This window comes from Macaca nemestrina, chromosome 12, assembly GCF_043159975.1.
Source record: "Macaca nemestrina isolate mMacNem1 chromosome 12, mMacNem.hap1, whole genome shotgun sequence".
Lineage (NCBI taxonomy): Eukaryota > Metazoa > Chordata > Mammalia > Primates > Cercopithecidae > Macaca > Macaca nemestrina.
The window spans coordinates 118,407,744-118,430,370 of NC_092136.1; the positions used below are offsets into that span (position 1 = coordinate 118,407,744).

Consider the following 22,627-nt stretch of genomic DNA (forward strand, 5'->3'; position numbering starts at 1 on the left):
CCTCCCAGATCAGTCTTACAGGAATGTAGACACACTCTCCAGGGGAAATTCCGCAGCACTCTGTACGTCCTTTTCTAGCACTATATTACATTGTAGTCTTTCCCCTCCACAGGGTGCCATGGCATGGGACATACTTACAGTAATAAATTATTCCTTGTGTATCTGAGGTTCAAAGTTTACTCTGTGTCCTGTCTTTCTTATTTGCTAAAGAAGACTGTGAACTTATTTATTTATTTATTTATTTATTTTTTTTTTTTTTTTTTTTTTTTTTTTTTGAGACGGAGTCTCGCTCTGTCGCCCAGGCTGGAGTGCAGTGGCCAGATCTCAGCTCACTGCAAGCTCCGCCTCCCGGGTTCACGCCATTCTCCTGCCTCAGCCTCCCGAGCAGCTGGGACCACAGGCGCCGCCACCTCGCCCGGCTAATTTTTTGTGTTTTTAGTAGAGACGGGGTTTCGCCGTGTTAGCCAGGATGGTCTCGATCTCCTGACCTCGTGATCCGCCCGTCTCGGCCTCCCAAAGTGCTGGGATTACAGGCTTGAGCCACCGCGCCCGGCCGACTGTGAACTTATTTAAAGCAGGATCTGTGTCTAAGTAATTTTTAAACTTTGTAACACCAGTACATTGCAGAAATTAGACACTAACAATGCTCATCGGGTGGATGAATCAAGGAATGAGTGAATGGAGACGTAAGGAACACATATTTTCAAACTGTGGACATAATTAATTTGGGAAGTCAGGGAGAGAGAAACATAAAATATTGGAGGCCGGGTGTGGTGGCTCATGCCTGTAATCCCAGCGCTTCAGGAGGCGGAGGCGGGAGGATTGCTTGAGTTCAGGAGTTTGAGACCAGCTAGAGCAACATAGCGAGAAACGCCCCTCTCCACTCTATTAAAAATAAAAATTAAAAATTAAAAAAAAATTAGCCAGGTGTGGTGGCAGACGCCTGTAGTGCTAGCCACTCGGGAGGCTGAAGCAGGAGGATTGCTTGAGCCAGGGAGGCAGAGGTTGCAGTGAACCGAGATTGGACCATTGCATTCACTCCAGCCTGGGCAACAGATCGAGACCCCACCTCAAATATAAATAATGAATCATAATAATAATTTTTTGGCTGGGCACGGTGGCTCACACCTGTAATCCCAGCACTTTGGGAGGACAAGGTGGGTGGATCACAAGGTTAGGAGTTTGAGACCAGCCTGACCAACATGGTGAAACCCCCATCTCTACTAAAAACACAAAAATTAGCTGGGCATGGTGGTGTGCACCTGTCATCCCAGCTACTCGGGAGGCTGAGGCAGCAAAATTGCTTGAACCTGGGAGGCAAAGGTTGTGGTGAGCCAAGATCGCGCCACTGCACTCCAGCCTGGGTGACAGAGCGAGACTCCATCTCAAAATAATAATAATAAATTTTAAAAAGAAAATAATATTGGAAATTTGATCCTGAAAACCTGCCAGAGGAAAACAAGGAAAGTGGCTTTTAAAAATGAGAGACACCTTTTCTGGGATACTGATAGTTAAAAATGGAACTGCATTAAAAAAAATTTTGTGATGTATTTTGCTCGTAATAGTGGATATGTAATGTGGAATACTTACTATGTAGGAGCACTTAGATTTTTTGCAGGGGAGCACTTAGATTATATCATCTAATTTACTTCACAACCTTATGAGATAGATGTTACCGCCAATTTACAGATTAGGTAATTGAGGCTTAGACAGTTAAAGTAACTTGCCTGAAGTCACTCAGCTAATAAGTCCTGAAAACAGCAGCCAAACATAGGTCAGTCTGATTCCTAAGTCTCTGCTTTTAACCATTATAATATACTGCCACTATGGGACTCCTTGAGAAGAATGCTTACAAGGTTGATTTTTCTTCTGTGGTTTAATTCAGTTACAGTTATATTTCCGAAGAATCAGCATCAATTGGTCTTGCACAGCTTCTGAGATCCAAGTCAGAAGACCTGGAAGGTGCCGCAATAAGGCAATAGTTTCTAACAGGATTTTTACTTTTCTAAAAAAATAAGAATTTGTTTCCATCTTTCTTAAAACATGTCTGCTTAAGTAACAAAAATTAAAATTGCTCCAGGCGAGATGGCTCATGCCTGTAATACTAGCACTTTGGGAGGCCGAGGCGGGTGGATCACCTGAGGTCAGGAGTTCAAGACCAGTTGACCAACATGGGGAAACCCTCGTCTCTACTAAAAATACAAAAATTAGTCAGGTGTGGTGGTGCATGCCTGTAATCCTAGCTACTCGGGAGGCTGAGACAGGAGACTCGCTTGAACCCGGGAGGCACAGGTTACAGTGAGTTGAGATGGCACCACTGCACTCTAGCCTGGGCAACAGAACGAGATTCCATCTCAAAATAAATAAATAAATAATAAATAATAAATAAAAATTTACCCCATAAATGTGTACAGTTGTTATCTTTTTTAGGACATTTCATCATCCCCTAAAGAAAGCTTGTACCCATTGTCACTTTTTTTTTTTTTTTGAGACAGGGTCTCACTCTGTTGCCCAGGCTGGAATACAGGGGTGAGACCTCAGCTCACTGTAATCTCTGCCTGCCGGGTTCAAGCGATTCTCCTGCCGAGTAGCTGGGACTATAGCCACACACCACCACGCCCAGCTAATTTTTTTTTTTTTTTTTTGTACTCTTAGGAGAGATGAGGTTTCACCATGTTGGCCAGGATGGTCTTGATCTCTTGCACCCACCTCAGCCTCCCAAAGTGCTGGGATTACAGGCATAAGCCACCCTGCCCAGCCAGGAAAAAACTGACTTTGAACTTGGCTCTACCACTTACTAGTTGTGTGAGTTTGGACAAATGCTTAACTTTTTTGATCCTCAGTATCTTTATTTGGATTGTTGTAAAGGATTGGAAATAACATGTGTAAAGTACCTGACACAAATTAAGCACTCAATTAAAAGTTGCTATTATACTTAATTGTGGACATACAGGTTTAATATGGGTGAGTGCTGTTGGGTTGAGCTAAGGATGTGGGATAAAATGATTTAAGGATGGGCCGGGCGCGGTGGCTCAAGCCTGTAATCCCAGCACTTTGGGAGGCCGAGACGGGCGGATCACAAGGTCAGGAGATCGAGACCATCCTGGCTAACATGGTGAAACCCCGTCTCTACTAAAAATACAAAAAACTAGCCGGGCGAGATGGCGGGCGCCTGTAGTCCCAGCTACTCCGGAGGCTGAGGCAGGAGAATGGCGTGAACCCGGGAGGCGGAGCTTGCAGTGAGCTGAGACCCGGCCACTGCACTCCAGCCTGGGCGACAGAGCGAGACTCTGTCTCAAAAAAAAAAAAAAAAAAAAAAAATGATTTAAGGATGAACTACTGAATCAGCTATACTCTGAAAAATCTGAAATTTGGCATACAAGAAATAACATGAGAATCACAAGAACAGAGTTTGAGTCCTGGTTCCATCATATACTGGTTTAGAAACTTTGGGTAAGTCCCTTAAACTTTTCATCATTTTCTTCATATACAAAATGGACATAAGCACAACTGCCCTGCTTCCTGTGCATGTTTTTTTTTAAAGATATAATTTACAAATCATAAAAATTCACCTTTTAAAAGTATACAATTTAGTGGTTTTTAGTATATTTGCCTCTATCTAGTTCCAGAACTACTATTTTTTGTTTGTTTGTTTTTGTTTTAAGAGTCTAAGTCTCACTATTTTGCACAGGCTGACCTTTAACCCCTGGTCTCAAGCCATCCTCCCAACTCAGCCTCCCAAGCAGCTGGGACTCTAGGATCATGCCACCATGCCTGGCTTAATTCCAGAATGTTTTAATTATTTCAGAAATAAATCTCACACTAATTAGCTCTCAGTCCCTATTCCTACCATTCCTGAGCCCCTGGAAACCACTAAGCTAGTTTCTGTCTCTGTGGGTTTTCTTCTGTTCTGGATCTTTCATATTAATTGAATCATATATGAGTGCCCCATTGTATCTGTCTTTTTTCACATAATATTTTCAAGGTTCATCCATATTGTAGCATGTCAGTACCTTATTCTATTTTGTGATTAAATAATATTCCATTCCATATATATGCCACATCTATTGATGAATGGATTTGTTTGGATTGTCTCCACTTTCTGGCTACTATGAATAAAGTTGCTATGAACATTAGGGTACACATTTTTGTGTTGACATATATTCAGTTCTCCTGGGTATGTACCTATGAGTAGAATTGCTCAGTCATATGGCAATTTTGTTTAACTTTTTGAGGAACTGCCAAACTCTTTTCCAACGTGGCTGCACTATTTCACATTCATCCTCACCAACAATTATTATGATAGCCATCCTAGTGGGTGTGAAGTGGTATCTCACCATGGGTCTGATTTCCATTTCCCTAAGGATATTCAACATTTCTTAATGTGCATATTAGCCATTTACATATCTTCTTTGGACACATATCTATTCAGATCTTTTGCTCATTTTAATTTTTTGTTTTCTACTCTCTCCATTTTGCAGATGAAGCCCATTTTTAGACAGGAATACTGTATTTGTCTTCTTATTGCTGAGTTATAAGAGTTCTTAGGCTGGGCGCGGGGGCTCACGCCTGTAATCCCAGCACTTTGGGAGGCTGAGGCGGGTGGATCACTTGGGGTCAGGAGCTCGAGACCAGCCTGGCCGACATGGCAAAACCCCTTCTCCACTAAAACTACAAAAAACAGCCGAACGTAGTGGCCCGTGCCTGTAATTCCAGCTACTCGGGAGGCTGAGGCAGAAGAACCCCTTGAACGTGGGAAGCGGAGGTTGCAGTGAGCCGACATCGCCCTATTGCGACAGAGTGGGCGACAGAGTGAGACTCCATCTCAAAAAAAAAAAAATTTTTTTATTTATCTATATTCCGGATACTAGTCCTTTATGCACACGGGTTATCTTGTATATTTATTAAATAATAGTGGCTGTGCCAGCGGCTTAATAAACTGTAAGATGTGACGCAAAATAAATGAAGGCGATGACAGTAAAAGGGCAGAGATATAAGGTTCCACAGTCTGGGGGTGAACGCTCCCTACACCTCCTGGGCACAGTCTTAACCCGAGCAGGGTACCCTCAATTTCCCCAGCCCGCAGGCCCCTCCCCGCCCCGCCCTTTGACCTCCGCCGCTTCCGGTTGAAGACGTGGCTCGGGGCCGCCATCTTGGCAAGAGGCGAAGCGGCAGCGGCTCCTGTCAAGCGGGCAGCAGATCCAGAGCGGCCCGTGCTCCCCTTCCCCAGACCCTCCCCCTATCCCCAGTGGAGCCGGAGAGCGGGCGCGCCCCACCACCGCCCTCACCATGGTAAGATCCGAGCCAGGACCCGAACTCCTGGGGTCCGAGCCTCACAGTCTCTCCCTGTCGGCGGGCCTGGGGCCGGGGCCGGAGGAGCCCCGCCCTGAGGGTCTAGGGCCGGGTGCTTTGCTCGGGGCTCTGGGAGCAATGTGGCCTCCTGTGCCCGGTCTCCTGGAGATCCGACGGAGCTGATTTCAGTCCATCTGTCGTCGTGCCCGCTTCCCCACCACCCCCCAACCAGCTGGACTCCCTCGTCTGCTGGGACCTGCCCCTGAGACGGCCCGGCGTTTTTGCCTGCGAGAACTTCGTGGTGGTGGTGCGGGTCCCAGGCTGCGGACCTCGGAACTGATGCTGTCCTGCCGGTTCCCTGGCGCTTAGGCTCAGCAAGCTGGGCCTGTCTCCGGAGGTTCTGGTCCTTCTTGTTAACCAGCTTGTCTCCCACCCCCAGTATTTGCTAGGCCGTTGATAACTCGAAATGCAAATCCACTGGTGTCCAGAAATTTTTCTTTTGTTTGTTCAGAAGGGAGAAATGGAGACACAGAGCGGAAAGGAGTAACTTCTAACATTAATTTATAGGACCCAAGTGTCCCTGAAACCTTCCACTACTTCCGTAGAACTCACTTGTGTCCATTTGTTAGTGTGACTCAGGGTACATACACTGTGTAGACCACTGGGAAAATGTGAGCAAGTTCCAGAGAACACAGGGTTTGCCTTCAAGCAACTTATTGTTCAGATGAAGTAAAATGTGTATGTGGCATGTCGTAGTCAGATGTCTCACAGGAGGAGGAGTAAGAGGGGTGAGTTATCCTCTGAGACCAGTTACTTGCCTTCACATGCGTTATGTTTGTATACTAATCTGTTACAAGGATGAGAAAGGTTAATGTGGTTGAGGATGGAGGAAATTAGAACTGCTGACATCACTCAATCTTCCTTTATCGCTGTGATTTGTAGATATTCATAAAGTAGTAGACATTCTTTGGTTTCAAAAAAGCTAGTAGTTTATTTTTCAGTGCACCTTATGTCCTTTAATCTTTTGAAGGATATTCTGTTCTGTTCTTTTTTATTTTTTTGTCAATAGATAACTTGATTTAAAACATCGTCCAGTGTACCTGAGAGATGACAGAATGTAATTTGGTGCCAATCCTAATCAGTTCTATTGACAACCCTGTAGATAAGAACTTGGATAATGGGGGGAACTCATGCTTGAGCTTTAAGCCACTGAACAGCTTTTCTCAGCCTCAGGTATATAAATTGCATCAAACAGGTTTGCCTCCTAAAATTTTTGTGTTGGACGTAAAATTTACAGAAACTTGTATTTTCAGTTTCTCCAGGAGGTCCTGTATTTGGTTAGTGATTTTGAAACTCAGTTCCTGTTTACACCCTGGAATTAATAGTGCATTTTAGAGCATATTTTTATTTTAATGGTAAAGTTAAGGTCTTGTATTATGTAAACCAGATATAGATAATCTTTATAAAAATCTTATTTGTTAAAAGGTTATTGGAATTTAGTATTTTTAATTCATTGATAACTGAGGGATGGTAAAGCCCTACATTATATATATAAAATATAACTTTTGCATGCTATTTTGACATGTGTACGTATACATAGAGTTGTGTCACATATTTCTGAATTATTTGGGACTTAGCATGATCCAGATACCCATAGATTTGTGTACTCTGGAGAATAATTTATCTCAGTACATTCTGCTCTGTAGAGTCTTAAGACATTGGTGTTATTTCTGTGTAATGTTTTTGGGTCCTGCTCCTTTACAAACATATCCCTGGACAGTAGAAATGTCCAGATAGGGTGAAATATTGATCTGAAAGTTGTATCAAAACTTCTAGCAATTTATTTTAGCTCAACATTTCATTATGAAATTTTCAAACATCTGGAAAAGTTGAAAGGACTTTGTAGTGAATACCCATGTAACCACCAGCTAGATTCTGTAACTAACATTTCACTGTATTTCATCATGCATCTAACCATCCATCCATCCCTCTCTCCATTAAAAAAAATATACATTTCAAAGTAAGTTGCAGATATCAGTACATAAACATTGATTTTTTAAAAATAAATTCCTTTTGGCTTTAGTTATTGAAGTGCACAATGTCCTAGACTGCAAAGTTCCAATAGATAAATAAGTGAACAAATGCAAAAACAAATGCCTTCTCATGACTTCATCATAAAGTAAAGTACAAAGAAAGGCATCTTTTGATTTACTTACATTTTTAAGAGACAGGGTCTCACTATGTTGCCCAGGCTGGAGGGCAGTGGCTATTCACAGGCACTATCACAGTGCACTGTGGCCTGAAACTCCTAGCCTCAAGCGATCCTCCCACCTCCATCTCCCGAGTAGCTGGGACTGTAGACATGCGGGCCTTGATTTGATCTTTTTCTTGTATTCTGCAAATTAATGAGAACATGTTCTGACCTTTTTTCTTGTTTGTTTGGTTTTCGAGACTGAGTCTCACTCTGTCTCCAGGCTGGAGTGCAGCGGCACAATCTCAGCTCACTGCAACCTCCACCTCCCGCGTTCAAGCTATCCTTCTGCCTCAGCCTCCTGAGTAGCTGGGACTACAGTCGCATGCCGCCATGCCCAGCTAATTTTTTGTATTTTTAGTAGAGACAGGGTTTCACCATGTTGGCCAGGATGGTCTCTATCTCTTGACCTTGTGATCTGCCCTCGGCCTCCCAAGGTGTTGGGATTACAGGCGTAAACCACCGCGCCCAGCCCCTTTTTTTCATATATGATACAGCAGCAGCACAGCTATTGTATTCTTTTTTTTTTTTTTTGAGACGGAATCTTACTCTGTCACCAGGGCTGGAGTGCAGTGGCGCGATCTTGGCTCCCTTCAATCTCTGCCCCCCAGGTTCAAGCTATTCTGCCTCAGCCTCCCAAGTAGCTGAGATTACAGGTATGTGCCACCATCTCCAGCTAATTTTTCTATTTTTAGTAGAAATGTGGTTTCACCATGTTGGCCAGGCTGGTCTTGAACTCCTGACCTCAAGTGATCCTCCCACCTCAGCCTCCCAAAGTGTTGGAATTACAGATTGAGCCACCATGCCCAGCACTGTATTCTTTATGTATCTTTTTAATTGTGTTTTGAGAGGACAGCAGAGAATGAAAATGATTCTCTTGAGTTTCCATTGATTTGCCATCTATTTATGTCTTCATATAGAAGTTCACTGCAGAAACTGATAATGGGTGTGTGTGTGTGTGTTTTAATTCTCTACAAGCTTTTGTTTTAGAATAGAAATGTGATGGATTTAAAACCCTCACTGAGTGAATTACTTTTCAAGTTTTAGGTTTTGTATGTGGTCTACATTTTATTGTAATCTTTCTGATTTTATCTATAATAGCTTCACGTAAATAAGAAAGACAGAACAGTCCTCCCTGACAATTATAGAAACTAGCCTTAGTATGGCCATGAATCGTGTGTGTGTGTGTGTGTGTGTGTGTGTGTGTGTGTGTATAAAATATTGCAGTGAATTACAAAGGAGAAGGTGACTATAATTCTGAAAGTAAGGAATCCTGAAGCATTTAGAGGTTCAAGAAAGAACTTGACTTTTTTTGAGAGAGAGTTGTGCATATTTATGCTGAATTATTATACCACCTGTTATTCTTGTACCTCTCTTGCACAGCACACACAATTTGTTATGGTTAGACAGTTTGCCGTCTTGCAGCCTGATACTAACATAAAATATTGTTCCAAAGTGGTTAGAACTGGAGCAGTGGGTATAAAATGGAAGTTTGTACGTTTTCTGTCACTGTGTTTTTTTTTTTTTTTTTCTGTTACTGTAGTTTTCAAATGCTTAGACTTATAGAACTTTAAAGACACAGCACTTTGGATTTCATATAAACTAACGTCCTACTTTAGGGATATTTCAATAATCAATTAAGTGACTTATCCAAGGTCACATGATTAGTGGCAAAGGCAGAACAGAAACCTAATTCTCCAGGTTTCTTAACTTGAGGCACTTAACAATTCATGTAGTTAAGTCTGTGTAGCAGAGAGTTGTTATTTAGTCCAAAGATAGTGTACTCAAACCATGTAAGAGTTATTAAAAGTTGTTTGGCAAAGCTTAATTTAATGGGGGAATATTTTTTTTTTTTTAAGCAGTCCTGGAGAGATCATCTAACTTATGGGCCCTCAGTTTTCACATCTATAAGACAATCAAGAGCTCTTGCAAGTTTCTTTAGATCTGGAATGTTTTTTTCCAAAAATGTTAAAAAAACAAAAACTTCGTAATCATGTTTATTAATTCTTCCTTGGAGAAAATCAGATCAAATTTCAATAGGAAAAATTGTTAACTTACCTTTTAGTATATGCTATATTTTAATAATTGTTAAACCAGTAAACATTGATATGAAGAGGTTTATTATTTCAAGAACTTTAAGAAGACAAATGTTAATTTAGGATAGGATAAATTTATCATGTTTAGAGGTGACCATACGTTCTAGCCGTGTTAGTAGCTGTAACAGAGAGACCTATGTCAACTGCCTAGAACCTGTGATTTGTGGTGTCCTGGATGTTTTGATATTTATGCTATACTTAGTATGGGGAACTTTGGTCCTACTTTGGAAGCCTTGTTTTGCTTGTATCTGGATAATGGAATGACTCAAAGAGAGACATATGATTTTACCCTACTGCTTTCTTCATCTTGACATATGAAATTCTGGAATTCTGACCAGGTGTGGTGGTTCATGCCTGTAATCCCAGCACTTTGAGAGGCTGAGGCAGGTGGATCACTTGAGGTTGGGAGTTTGAGACCAGCCTGGGCAACATGGCAAAACCCTGTCTCTACAGAAAAATATAAAAAGTAGCCAGGTGTGGTGGCATGTGCCTGTAGTCCCAGATACCTGGGAGGCTGAAGTGGGAGAATCACCTGAGCCCAGAATGTTGAGGCTGCACTGAGCTGAGATCACACCACTGCACTACAGCTTGGGCAATAGAGCAAGACTCTGTCTCAAAACAATCCTGGAGGCCGGGCGTGGTGGCTCACGCCTGTAATCCCAGCACTTTGGGGGGCCGAGACGGGCGGATCATGAGGTCAGGAGATCAAGACCATCCTGGCTAACACGGCGAAACCCCGTCTCTACTAAAAAAATACAAAAAACTAGCCGGGCGAGGTGGCGGGCACCTGTAGTCCCAGCTACTCGGGAGGCTGAGACAGGAGAATGGCGTGAACCCGGGAGGCGGAGCTTGCAGTGAGCTGAGATCAAACCCACTGCACTCCAGCCTGGGCGACAGAGTGAGACTCCGTCTCAAAAAAAAAAAACAAAAAAAACAAAAAAAAAAATCCTGGAATTCATTAAAGCATGATTTAAATGCTGTTTCCTTTTTTTTTTGGAGGCAGAGTCTCACTTTGTAGCCCAGGCTGGAGTAAAGTGGTGTGATCTCGGCTTACTGCAACTTCCGCCTCCCAGGTTCAAGCAATCCTCCCACCTCACTCTCTCCAATAGCTGGGACTACAGGCGTGCACCACCACACTCGGCTAATTTTTTATATTTTTTGGTAGAGACAGGGTTTTACCTTTTTGACCAGGCTGGTCTCGAACTCCTGACCTCAGGTAATCCGCCCACCCTGGCTCCCAAGGTGCAGAGATTAAGGCATGAGCCACTGCTCCCTGTCTAAATGCTGTTTCTTCTATCAAGTCATCCCTGACCTTACCAGCTGGAAGTAATCTCTTCCTCTAAATTTCTATGCACTTTTATCAGTGACTCTCTTACGTTACTTAACACATTCTGCCATACATTACAGGGACTTGCATTTGTGTCTTATCCCTATTAAGCTTCTTGTAGGCAGAATGCTAGTCTGTGTCATCTTAATTCTCAGAAAGCATGTTGTATGCATAGTAGGTGTTCAATAAATAATTACTTAGTTAATTCTTATAACATCACAAAAATGGAGATTACCAGTACCTATAATTAGTTTTTGAACGTGCTCAACAGTAAAGTGGATGGGCCGGGTGCAGTGGCTCACTCCTGTAATCCCAACACTTTGGAGGCCAAGGCGCGCAGATGACTTGAGGCCAGGAGTTGGAGACCAGCCTGGCCAACATGACGAAACCCTGTCTCTATTAAAAATAGAAAAATTAGCCAGGCTTGGTGGTGCTGGCCTGCACCTGTAGTCCCAGCTGCTCAGGAGGCTGAGGCATGAGAATTTCTTGAACCCAGGAGGCAGAGCTTGCAGTGAGCTGAGATGGTACCACTACACTCCAGCCTGGACTACAGAGTGAGACACTCTCTCAAAAAATAAAGAAAGTGGATAGTAACATACACCTTTTTTTTCCTTTTTCCCTTTCAAGTTGCCTTTGATGTTTTTACCTAAATTTTACCTGTATGGTATAGAGGTGTTTTTAACTCTAGTTGGAAACCTAAGAACTACCCTTGAGCCTGTAAACATTGTTTCTAACAGTTTTATTATTAGATATGGGATTTCTATTAAATGCAGCATGTTTATAAAGGTCTGAAGTTTTGGTCTGAGCTGTCCTTTCTTTAGATGTGCATTTCATTTGTCTTATTCCTTAAGAACCTCATAAAATTCTAACATAGAGGACCATAACTTCCTAGAGCTGTGATTCTCAAACTTTTAAGGATAGGAGGCCCTACAGGGATTACATTTACAATATGCTCCCATTTATTAATAATATCTCTCATTGCATGAGGGGATTTTCTGTGGGCCATTGAGAATAACTTCTCTGGAGGATCAATGCATTCCCTGAAACTATATGTAAAATTTTGGGGGGGAGAATCAATATTCATTATTTGAATATCAAAATATTGACAAAGACAAAAATCCATTGCCTTGGCCGGATGCTATGGCTCACACTTGTAATCCCAGCACTTTGGAAGGCTGAGGTGTGCAGATCACTTTAGCCCAGGAGTTTGAGAGCAGCCTGGACAACATGGCGAAACCCCGTCTCTACTTTTTTTTTTGTTTGTTTAATAAAAAAAGAAAATCCATCACCTTGAAGTGACATAATTTTTTTTCATGAGATGCATGTTTGTTATTACTAATGGTGCTGTTTTACATCATGAATATATGTGCTACAAGTTGTATAGCACTTTTGAAGTACAGTTTCATTATAGTCATTTGGCCCTCATAATAGCTTATAAGGTCATTAGATAATGCTGCATTTTATAGGAAAAGAAACGAGGTTAAGAGAGGTTGAGTAACTGAAGGTCAGACAGATGGTAAATAGAAGAACAAAACTAGAATATAGATTTTCTCACTCCCAGTCATTTAGTTTTTCTGATATATCAGCTTGGTTCTTTGCAAATTTGGGACACTAATTCTAACTCAATCTTTGGGAAGAAGAGAAACCAATGTGATATGATCCCAAATATAAGGGAATTCCCCACTTTTCTGATGAGACTATTAAGAAGAAAAGCTTTTTGCCAATTATATAAACTTTGAAGAATGTAACAAAAATAGTCCGGGCGCGGTGGCTCACACCTGTAATCTCAGCACTTTCGGAGGCTGAGCTGGGTGGATCCCCTGAGGTCGGGCATTCGAGACCAGCTTGGCCAACCAATATGGTGAAACCCCATCTCTACTAGAAATACAAAAAAAATTAGCTGGGCGTGGTGGTGGTGCCTGTAATGCCAGCTACTCAGGAGGCTGAGGCAGGAGAATCGCTTGAACCTAGGAGGCGGAAGTTGCAGTGAGCCAAGATCTTGCCATTGTACTCCAGCCTGGGCAATAAGAGCAAAACTCTGTCTTTTAAAAAAGAAAAAAAACGAAAAATAAAACCAAAAAACTCCTCTCTTCGGTCCGTGCCTCCAAGATGACAAAGAAAAGAAGGAACAACGGTCATGCCAAAACGGGCCGCGGCCACATGCAGCCTATTCGCTGCACTAACTGTGCTCGATGTGTGCCCAAGGACAAGGCCATTAAGAAATTCGTCATTCAAAACATAGTCCCACAGCAGCAGTCAGGGACATTTCTGAAGCGAGCATCTTTGATGCCTATGTGCTTCCCAAGCTGTATGTGAAGCTACATTACTGTGTGAGTTGTGCAGTTCACAGCAAAGTAGTCAGGAATCAATCTCGGGAAGCCCGCAAGAACCAAACACCCCCTCCCCAATTTAGACCTACAGATTGCTGCCCCACGTCCCCCACCAAAGCCCATGTAGGGAGCTGAGTCCTTAAAGACTGAAGACAGACTATTCTCTGGAGAAAAACAAAATGGAAATTGTACTTTAAAAAAATATCAAAAATAGTCCAATATGTTCTTAAAATAGTTAATAATTTACATATATGTTTTAAATTACATAAATCTTAATTTAGAAATAATTTTTTCCATTTTTATATTCATAAAGCAATTTTGTCTAGATTCTTTATGAACATCATATCACTTGGGCCACTTTTTGAATCATCAGTTTGCTATTTAGCAGTTTTGAATCCATGTGTGATATGTTGGCAGTTTGGGAAATTTTATCCCAAGTCATAAAAACCCATTTATATAATATTAGGACAGTTACTTTTAAAAGGAATATTTATAACTGATATTCAACCCATGAAATTGTGAGTTCTGGCTAGGCGTGGTGACTCATACTTGTAATTCCAGCACTTCGGGAGGCCAGGGTGGGCTGATCACTTGAGTCCAGGAGTTCAAGACCAGCCTGGGCAACATGGTGAAACCCCACCTCTACTGAAAATACAAAAATTTGCCAAGCGTAGTGGCACCTGCCCATGGTCCCAGCTCCTTTCAAGGGGCTGAGGCAGGAGGATTGTTCAAGCCCAGAAGTTGAGGCTACGTGAGCCACGATCGCACCATTGCAGTCCAGCCTGTGTGACAAAGTGAGACCCTGTCTCCAAAAAAAAAAAAAGAAATTGTGAATTCTGATCCGCAGGATAATTACTAAATCCAGTGACCTTTCGTTGCTACCACATGCAAAACTAGCATAGTTTGAAGATAAGGTGTATCCCAGACAACTCTTTTAGTTCAATATAGTCATTGAGGGAGCACCTTTAATATGACAGACTGTGGAAGGATTCAAAACTACATAACTCTTTTTAAAAAATATGTAAGTATTCCTTCCATAAAAATATATTACTATGATAGCATATTTTCACACCTAAAAATTAGCATTAATTTTTTAGTATTATCAATTATTCAATCACTGTTCAAATTTGATTTGTACATTGTGATGGACTGACATGTCTAAGTCTCTTTTAATGTGTGTTTGTATTTTTAGTAGGGATGGGGTTTCTCCATGTTGGTCAGGCTGGTCTCGAACTCCCGGCCACCGGTGATCCACCCGCCTCTGCCTCCCAAAGTGCTGGGATTATAGGTGTGAGCCACTGTGCGTGGCCCAAGACTACTTTTTAAAAACTGTTTAGGGCCTATGCCCTAAAAAGGGCATAAGCACGTTGGCTTATGCCTGTAATCCCAGCACTTTGGGAGGCCGAGGCGGGTGGATCACTTTGACCTTAGGTGATCGAACTTAGGAGTACTAAGTTCTAAAAATACAAATTTAACTGGGTATGGTGGCATGCACCTGTAATCCCAGCTACTTGGGAGGCTGAGGCAGGAGAATTCTTGAATCTGGGAGGTGGAGGTTGCCGTGAGCTACGATCACGCCATTGCACTCCAGCCTGGGCAAAAAGAGTGAAACTCCATCTTAAAAGGAAGTTAAAATAAGAAAAAAAAATTAACTGGGCGTAGTGGCAGGCGCCTGTAGTTCCAGCTATTCGGGACCACTTGCTGTTGAGAAATAAGCATGATGGTGATTGTCTCCCACATACCCTAATTACCTATTTTTAGTGGATAAGGATGTTATGTTCTCCTATAATATAAAACTATTGATGTATTGAAACTATAAGAATATTAGGCCGGGCACAGTGGCTCAAGCCCGTAATCCCAGCACTTTGGGAGGCTGAGACGAGCAGATTATGAGGTCAGGAGATTGAGACCATCCTGGCTAACACGGTGAAACCCCGTCTCTACTAAAAAATACAAAAAAAAAAAAAAAAACTAGCTGGGCGAGGTAGCGGGTGCCTGTAGTCCCAGCTACTCGGGAGGCTGAGTCAGGAGAATGGCGTAAACCCGGGAGGCGGAGCTTGCAGTGAGCTGAGATCTGGCCACTGCACTCCGGCCTGGGCGACAGAGCGAGACTCCGTCTCAAAAAAAAAAAAAAAGAAAGAAACTATAAGAATATTTATTTAGGCCGGGCGCGGTGGCTCAAGCCTGTAATCCCAGCACTTTGGGAGGCCGAGGCGGGTGGATCACGAGGTCAGGAGATCGAGACTATCCTGGCTAACATGGTGAAACCCCGTCTCTACTAAAAATACAAAAAACTAGCCGGGCGTGGTGGCGGGCGCCTGTAGTCTCAGCTACTTGGGAGGCTGAGGCGGGAGAATGGCGTGAACCCGGGAGGCGGAGCTTGCAGTGAGCCGAGATCACGCCACTGCACTCCAGCCTGGGAGACACAGCGAGACTCCGTCTCAAAAAAAAAAAAAAAAAAAAGAATATTTATTTAAATTGGCTAACTTGTTTTTCTTCAAGCTACTCACCTGTAGAGCTTTCTATAAAGCTGAGAAGCCTGACCAGTAGGATTTTGATATTTCAGAGGTTATATCCTAGCATTGAGGCTTCCTAAATGTTTTAATAGTGTTTGTTACTTGTGCTTGTGAATGAGCTCTTGGGTTCCTGCACTGAGGAGACTGGACTTAATTTTCTTACTCCCCTGCTCATGGCATTTGAGGTCTCCGCTGCTTCCTTTGGTACTTTATTTGTTTTGTTTAGTGAAATGCCAGATGCTAAAATAGGGGGCTATTAGGTCTTGATCATTGCCTAATATCAAAACCTATGTGAAACATTGAGCCATTTAGATTTTTATTTTGCAGATTGTTTGGATATCTGGGAGTAAGACAGTGTGAATGGGAAAGTTAGTCAAGCAGCAGAAGATAAATTTAGACTCAGTAGCTTGGGTTCATATTCTAGATAAAAATAATAAATGTAAGGGGCTTCTTATGTCTTTAATATTTTTAATCTGCCTGATCACACTTCAGCATGGGCTTGGAAATATCTTGCTCTTTTTAGAAAAAGTTTTAAGCTGTTCTTTGTGGGTTTGCCAAAGCAGAGAGCAACCCAGTTCTGAGTCACAGGAGACTCATTAATATATGTATGGTCTTGGAAAAAGGTCATTTCATTACACAGTTTTTCTATAGGTATGTTATTGAAAAACAGGAATAATAGCGTTAGTTTCCTCTACCTTAGCTTTGTCTTATAAATTACGTATTACAATGAAAAGAACAATGGAGTAAAAGTTTGAAACTCAGCATTCTTTTTTTTTTTTTTTTTTTTTAAAAAAGACAGAGTATTGCTCTGTTGCCCAGGCTGGAGGGCAGTGGCTCGATCTCTGCCTCCCGGGTTCAAGTAATTCTCGTGCCTCAGCCTCCTGAGTAGCTAGGATTACAGGTGCATGCTACCATGCCTGGCTCATTTTTGTATTTTTAGTAGAGATGGGGTTTTGCCATGTTGGCCAGGCTGGTCTCGAACTCCTGACCTCAAGTAATCCATCCACCTTGGCCTCCCAAAGTGCTGGGTTTACAGGTGTGAGCCAGTGTGAAAGTCAGTGTGACTCAGCTACTCGGGAGGCTGAGTCAGGAGAATGGCGTAAACCCGGGAGGCGTTTCACTGTGCCCGTGAAAGTCAGTATTCTATTGCTCGTCATGTCAGCTGGTCGTGGTAGCTCACGCCTATAATCTCAGCACTTTGGGAGGCCAAGGCAGGAGGATTGCTTGAATCTAGGAGTTCAAGACCACCCTGGGAAACATAGTGGTCTCTACTAAACTTTTTTAGTAGACACTGTCTCTACTAAAAGCTTTTTAAAAATTAACGAGGCTTGGTGGCACGCACTTGTAGTCCTAGCTACTCAGGAGTTCTTGAGCCCAGTAGTTTGAGATTGCAGTGAGCTGTGATCTTGCCATTGCACTCCGGCATGGGTGACAGAGTGAGACTCTGTCTTAAAAATAATACTACTACTAGTTCTGTCACTAAATAAATATGTCATTTTATGGAACATTTCCTGGGATGTTGAGAAAACAGATGTGAAGAAATAATAGTACTTATTTATGCATATGTTCCTGGCAGGTGCTGTTGGCAGCAGCGGTCTGCACAAAAGCAGGAAAGGCTATTGTCTCTCGACAGTTTGTGGAAATGACCCGAACTCGGATTGAGGGCTTATTAGCAGCTTTTCCAAAGCTCATGAACACTGGAAAACAACATACGTTTGTTGAAACAGAGAGTGTAAGATATGTCTACCAGCCTATGGAGAAACTCTATATGGTACTGATCACTACCAAAAACAGCAACATTTTAGAAGATTTGGAGACCCTAAGGCTCTTCTCAAGAGTGGTAAGAGTACTGCTATAATACTGGGTTCCACTTTTTTTTTTACATTTTGTGCGAAACTAGTTTTTCCTCCAAAGCAGCTGATGCTCACCAGTTTGCAGGCTCCTGCTCCCCACCTCAGCGACTTACTGCTGCAGCTCCTTGTTTATTCAGCAGACATTTATTGGGTGTCCTCTTAGAATATAGGTGTCCCAAAAGAATATGGGAACTACTCTTTCATTTCCCAGTTCTTAAGCAGTTGTTCTAATCTGCCGTTCTAGTTCTGATACTTGTTTGGTTGTGCTTTTTAGATAATGTTTTTTAGGTAAGACTTACTGATCCAAACACACACACACACACACGCGCGCGCACACACACACACACTTCTCTTTAAGACTTTATGCCAAAGTCTTGCTTAAAATGAAGACTAAGGCTGGGCACGGTGGCTCACGCCTGTAATCCCAGCACTTTGGGAGGCCAAGGCAGGCGGATCACAAGGTCAGGAGATCGAGACCCTCCTGTCTAATACGGTGAAACCCCGTCTCTACTAAAAAATACAAAAAAAATTAGCCAGGCATGGTGGCAGGCACGTGTAGTCCCAGCTACTCGGGAGGCTGAGGCAAGAGAATGGTATGAACCCAGGGAACGGAGGTTGCAGTGAGCCAAGATCATACCACTGCACTCCAGCCTGGGCAACAGAGCAAAACTCTGTCTCAAAAAAAAAAAAAGACTAAGGCCAGGTGCGGTAGCATGTGCCTGTAGTCCAAGCTACTCAAGAGGCTGAGGCAGAAGGATTGCTTGAGGCCAGGAGTTCAAGTGAATAGGCATTATACTTCAGTGTGGGCAACACAGCAAGACCCCAATTCCTTTTTTTTTTTTTGAGACAGAATCTCGCTTTTGCCCAGGCTGGAGTGCAGTGGCACAATCTCGGCTCACTGCAACCTCCGCCTCCCAGGTTCAAGCAATTCTCTGGCCTCAGCCTCCTGAGTAGGTGAAATTACGGATGTGCACCACCATGCCTGTCTAATTTTTGTATTTTTAGTAGAGACAGGGTTTCACCATGTTGGCCAGGCTAGTGTTGAACTCCTGACCTTGGGTGATCTGCCTTTCTTGGCCTCCCAAAGTGCTGGGATTACAGGCATGAGCCACTGCACCCGGCTGTAAGAATCAGGGTCTTGGGCGCAGTGGCTCACGCCTATAATTCCAGCACTTTGGAAGGCCGAGATGGGTGGATCACCTGAGGTCAGAAGTTTGAGACCAGCCTGACCAACATGGTGAAACCTCGTCTCTACTAAAAATACAAAAAAATTAGCTGGGTGTGGTGGTGGGCACCTGAAATCCTACTACTCAGCAAAAAATACAAAAAAATTAGCTGGGTGTGGTGGTGGGCACCTGAAATCCTATTACTCAGCAGACTGAGGCACAAGAATTGCTTGAACCCGGGAGGCGGGGGTTGCAGTGAGCCAAGATCGTGCCACTGCACTCCAGCCTGGGCAACAGAGTGAGACTTTGTCTTAAAAAAAAAAAAAAATCAAGGTCTTAGGCTGGGTCCAGTGGCTCACACCTGTAATCCCAGCACTTTGGGAGGCCAAGGCAAGCAGATCACCTGAGGTCAGGAGTTCAACACTAGCCGAGCCAACATGGTGAAACCCTGTCTCTACTAAAAATACAAAGATTAGCTGGGCGTAGTGGCGTACACTTGTAGTCCCAGCTACTCCGGAGGCTGAGGCAGGAGAATGGCTTGAACCTGGGAGATGGAGGTTGCAGTGAGCCGAGATGGCGCCACTGCACTCCAGCCTGGGCAGCAGAGTGAGGCTCCATCTCAAAAAATAAAATAAAGACTAGAAGTAGCTAAGGGATTTGGGTTATTGAAATTTATGTAATTTAAAGGATAAGACTTGGAAATATAGCTGCTGATAAATTCTAAATCTTTCTTTTTTATTGGTGTCCACGATTAGATCCCTGAATATTGCCGAGCCTTAGAAGAGAATGAAATATCTGAGCACTGTTTTGATTTGATTTTTGCTTTTGATGAAATTGTTGCCCTGGGATACCGGGAGAATGTTAACTTGGCACAGATCAGAACCTTCACAGAAATGGATTCTCATGAGGAGAAGGTGTTTAGAGCCGTCAGAGAGGTAAATAGGATCTTCTCTGGGACTATCTGTTTGTGTATCTTCCTCTTAGGCTTCACTAATCTGATTTTCCAATTTTTACTTGCTCATGTATAGACTGTATTCAAAGCTACATCCAGGCTGGGCACAGTGGCTCATGCCTATAATCCCAGCACTTTGGGAGGCAGAGGTGGAAGGATCACTTGAGTCCAGGAGTTCAAGACCAGCCTGGACAGCATAGTGAGACCCTGTCTCTAGAAAAAAAAAAAAAAATTAGCCAGGCATAGTAGCACGTGCCTGTGGGTCCCAGCTACTTGGGAGACTGACATGGGAGCATCACTTGAGGCCAGGAAGTTGAGGCTGCAGTGAGCCGTGATCGTGCCACTTGCACTCCAGCCTCGGTCACAGAGTGAGACCCTGTCTCAAAAAAAAAAAAAAAAAAACCAGTTACATTCATGTATGTCTTTTTCTGTAGACTCAAGAACGTGAAGCTAAGGCTGAGATGCGTCGTAAAGCAAAGGAATTACAACAGGCCCGAAGAGATGCAGAGAGACAGGGCAAAAAAGCACCAGGATTTGGCGGATTTGGCAGCTCTGCAGTATCTGGAGGCAGCACAGCTGCCATGATCACAGAAACCATCATTGAAAGTGATAAACCAAAAGTGGCACCTGCACCAGCCAGGTATAATCCATTGTACTTTAGAATGCCAGATGACGGGTGTATATGTGTCTATCTTTGAAGTGATAATCTGATTTCTTGGAAAGCTGTAAATAATGAAGGACTTGATGAAGTAAGATATGATGTTAAATTTGGCCACATAAAATGTGAGGATAAAGAAGAAATCTGAATGTGATGTTTTTCCTTTTGTATAAAAGAGAGTTATAAATTATGTCATGACCTCAGTTTCCTGTGAGAGTTGCCTTATTGTGGGAGAGAAAGGGATATTTAATGCTTTATGGAATGTAGATTTTTAATCTTGATGTTCAAAGATTGATTTTAGGGGTAATCTGTGAATTACGTGAAATTATATGCAAAATTTTGTGCACAGGTATGTTTCTCTGGATGGAAGATACAAAGTTTTCATCAGATCATGTGTGCTTGTAAAAATATACCTTTGGGTAATGAATTTCAAATTTTTCCACTTAGGCCTTCAGGCCCCAGCAAGGCTTTGAAACTTGGAGCCAAAGGAAAGGAAGTAGATAACTTTGTGGACAAATTGAAATCTGAAGGTGAAACCATCATGTCCTCCAGTATGGGCAAGCGTACTTCTGAAGCTACCAAAGTGCATGCTCCACCTATTAATATGGAAAGGTAAGTAGGAACTTTGAGTAAGAATTCAAGCTTTGAATACAGTCCACATAATTTTTTAAAAATCTTATTTCAGTGTGCTATGAATTCTTTTTCTGTCTTGTAATCTTTCCTGATTTAAAAGATTTATTCAGAGCATATTCTATGTATTAACATAAGGTCGTTTTTGGTTTTGTTTTGTTTTATTTTTTTGAGACAGAGTCTTACTATGTTGACTAGGCTGGCCTCCAACTCCTGAGCTCAGTTAATCTTCCTGCCTCAGCTTCCCAAGTAACTGGGATACAGGCATGTGTTGCTGCACCTGATCTTTTTTTTTCCTTAAACCCTGATTGGTGGGCCCTCAGCCACCTGTTTTCTATGAAGTTTAGAACTTTCCTTTTACAGCTAAATTAAAGTTACTCATAGTCACACCTAGTGTGTAGCTTATCTCTTAGAATGGACCTGAATTAGGGGACTAGAGCTATAGTGACCCCAGACTGTATTTTGGCATGACTTTTTATAATTAAAAACTCTTAAGTAGAGCTGATCTTTAATCCAAAACTTGTAGATATCTTTAATAGCAAATTAATATATTTTTCATTTTTATTTTATTTATTTATTTTTTTGAGATGGAGTTTCACTCTGTCACCCAGGCTGGAGTGCAGTGGTGCAATCTCGGCTTGCTGCAAGCTCTGCCTCCCAGGCTCAAGTGATTCTCCCACCTCAGCCTCCCAAGTAGCTGGGACTGCAGGCATGCACCACCATGCTGGGCTAATTTTTGTATTTTGGTAGAGATGGGGTTTCGCCTTGTTGCCCAGGCTGGTCTTGAACTCCTGGACTCAAGCAATCTGCCTGCCTCGGCCTCACAAAGTGCTGGGATTACAGGCCTGAGCCACCATGCCCAGCCATCTTTTGCAGTTCAAATATTTGAAGCTGGTATGGAATATTTTGATTCATCTCTATCTCAGGACTGTGGTACTGGCTGGTGACATTTTTAAGTGGTAGTTATCAAGTTCACATATTCATGACTCAGATTTCTCGTCTTGAAGTCAGACCTTCTACTGTTGCTGATGGTTTTGAGGTCAAGTGAAAGATAATACCAGGAGGATACCTCTATCAGGTGTGCATAAAAGAGGAGTATTTACTCTTTTTCTTTCTTGCCTTTTTTTTTTTTTTTTTGGAGACAGAGTCTTTCTCTGTCTCTCAGACTGAAGTGCAATGGCACAATCTTGACTTACTGCAACCTCTACCTCCTGGGGTCAAGCAATTCTCCTGCCTCAGCCTCCCAAGTAGCTGGGATTACAGGGGCACACCATCACGCCTGGCTAATTTTCTTATTTTTAGTAGAGATGGGGTTTTGCCGTGTTGGCTAGGCTGGTCTCGAACTCCTGACCTCAAGTGATCCGCCTGCCTCCACCTCCCAAAAGTGCTCGGATTATAGGCATGAGCCACCACGCTCAGCCAAGTATTTACTCTTTATATGCCCTGTTCTGTATGAAATGAACAGGGTTACACTGGGATAAATTTCTTGATTCACTAAAGCCGCTGTGCTCTTCCTAGTGGTTGCTTTGAGTGAGACAGGCTTCACACTTTTAAAA

At 42.7% G+C, this 22,627-nt stretch overlaps 1 protein-coding gene across 2 annotated transcripts in view; it reads left to right on the plus strand.

The window, feature by feature from the left end:
• Nucleotides 1-5,136: 5,136 nt before the first annotated feature.
• Nucleotides 5,137-22,627, plus strand: part of LOC105476402 (archain 1) — a 35,294-nt gene continuing 17,803 nt past the window's right edge. Inside the window, exons 1-5 of one of the 2 annotated variants that reach the window (XM_011732324.2) lie at nt 5,137-5,292; nt 17,389-17,652; nt 19,587-19,766; nt 20,218-20,423; nt 20,889-21,053. In XM_011732324.2, the coding sequence (XP_011730626.2) occupies nt 5,290-5,292; nt 17,389-17,652; nt 19,587-19,766; nt 20,218-20,423; nt 20,889-21,053 (818 nt within the window). In that variant the 5' untranslated portion in view covers nt 5,137-5,289. Of the gene's footprint in view, nt 5,293-8,181; nt 8,200-17,388; nt 17,653-19,586; nt 19,767-20,217; nt 20,424-20,888; nt 21,054-22,627 lie in introns of those variants that run through there. The other variant, XM_071075669.1, reaches the window with a different exon arrangement.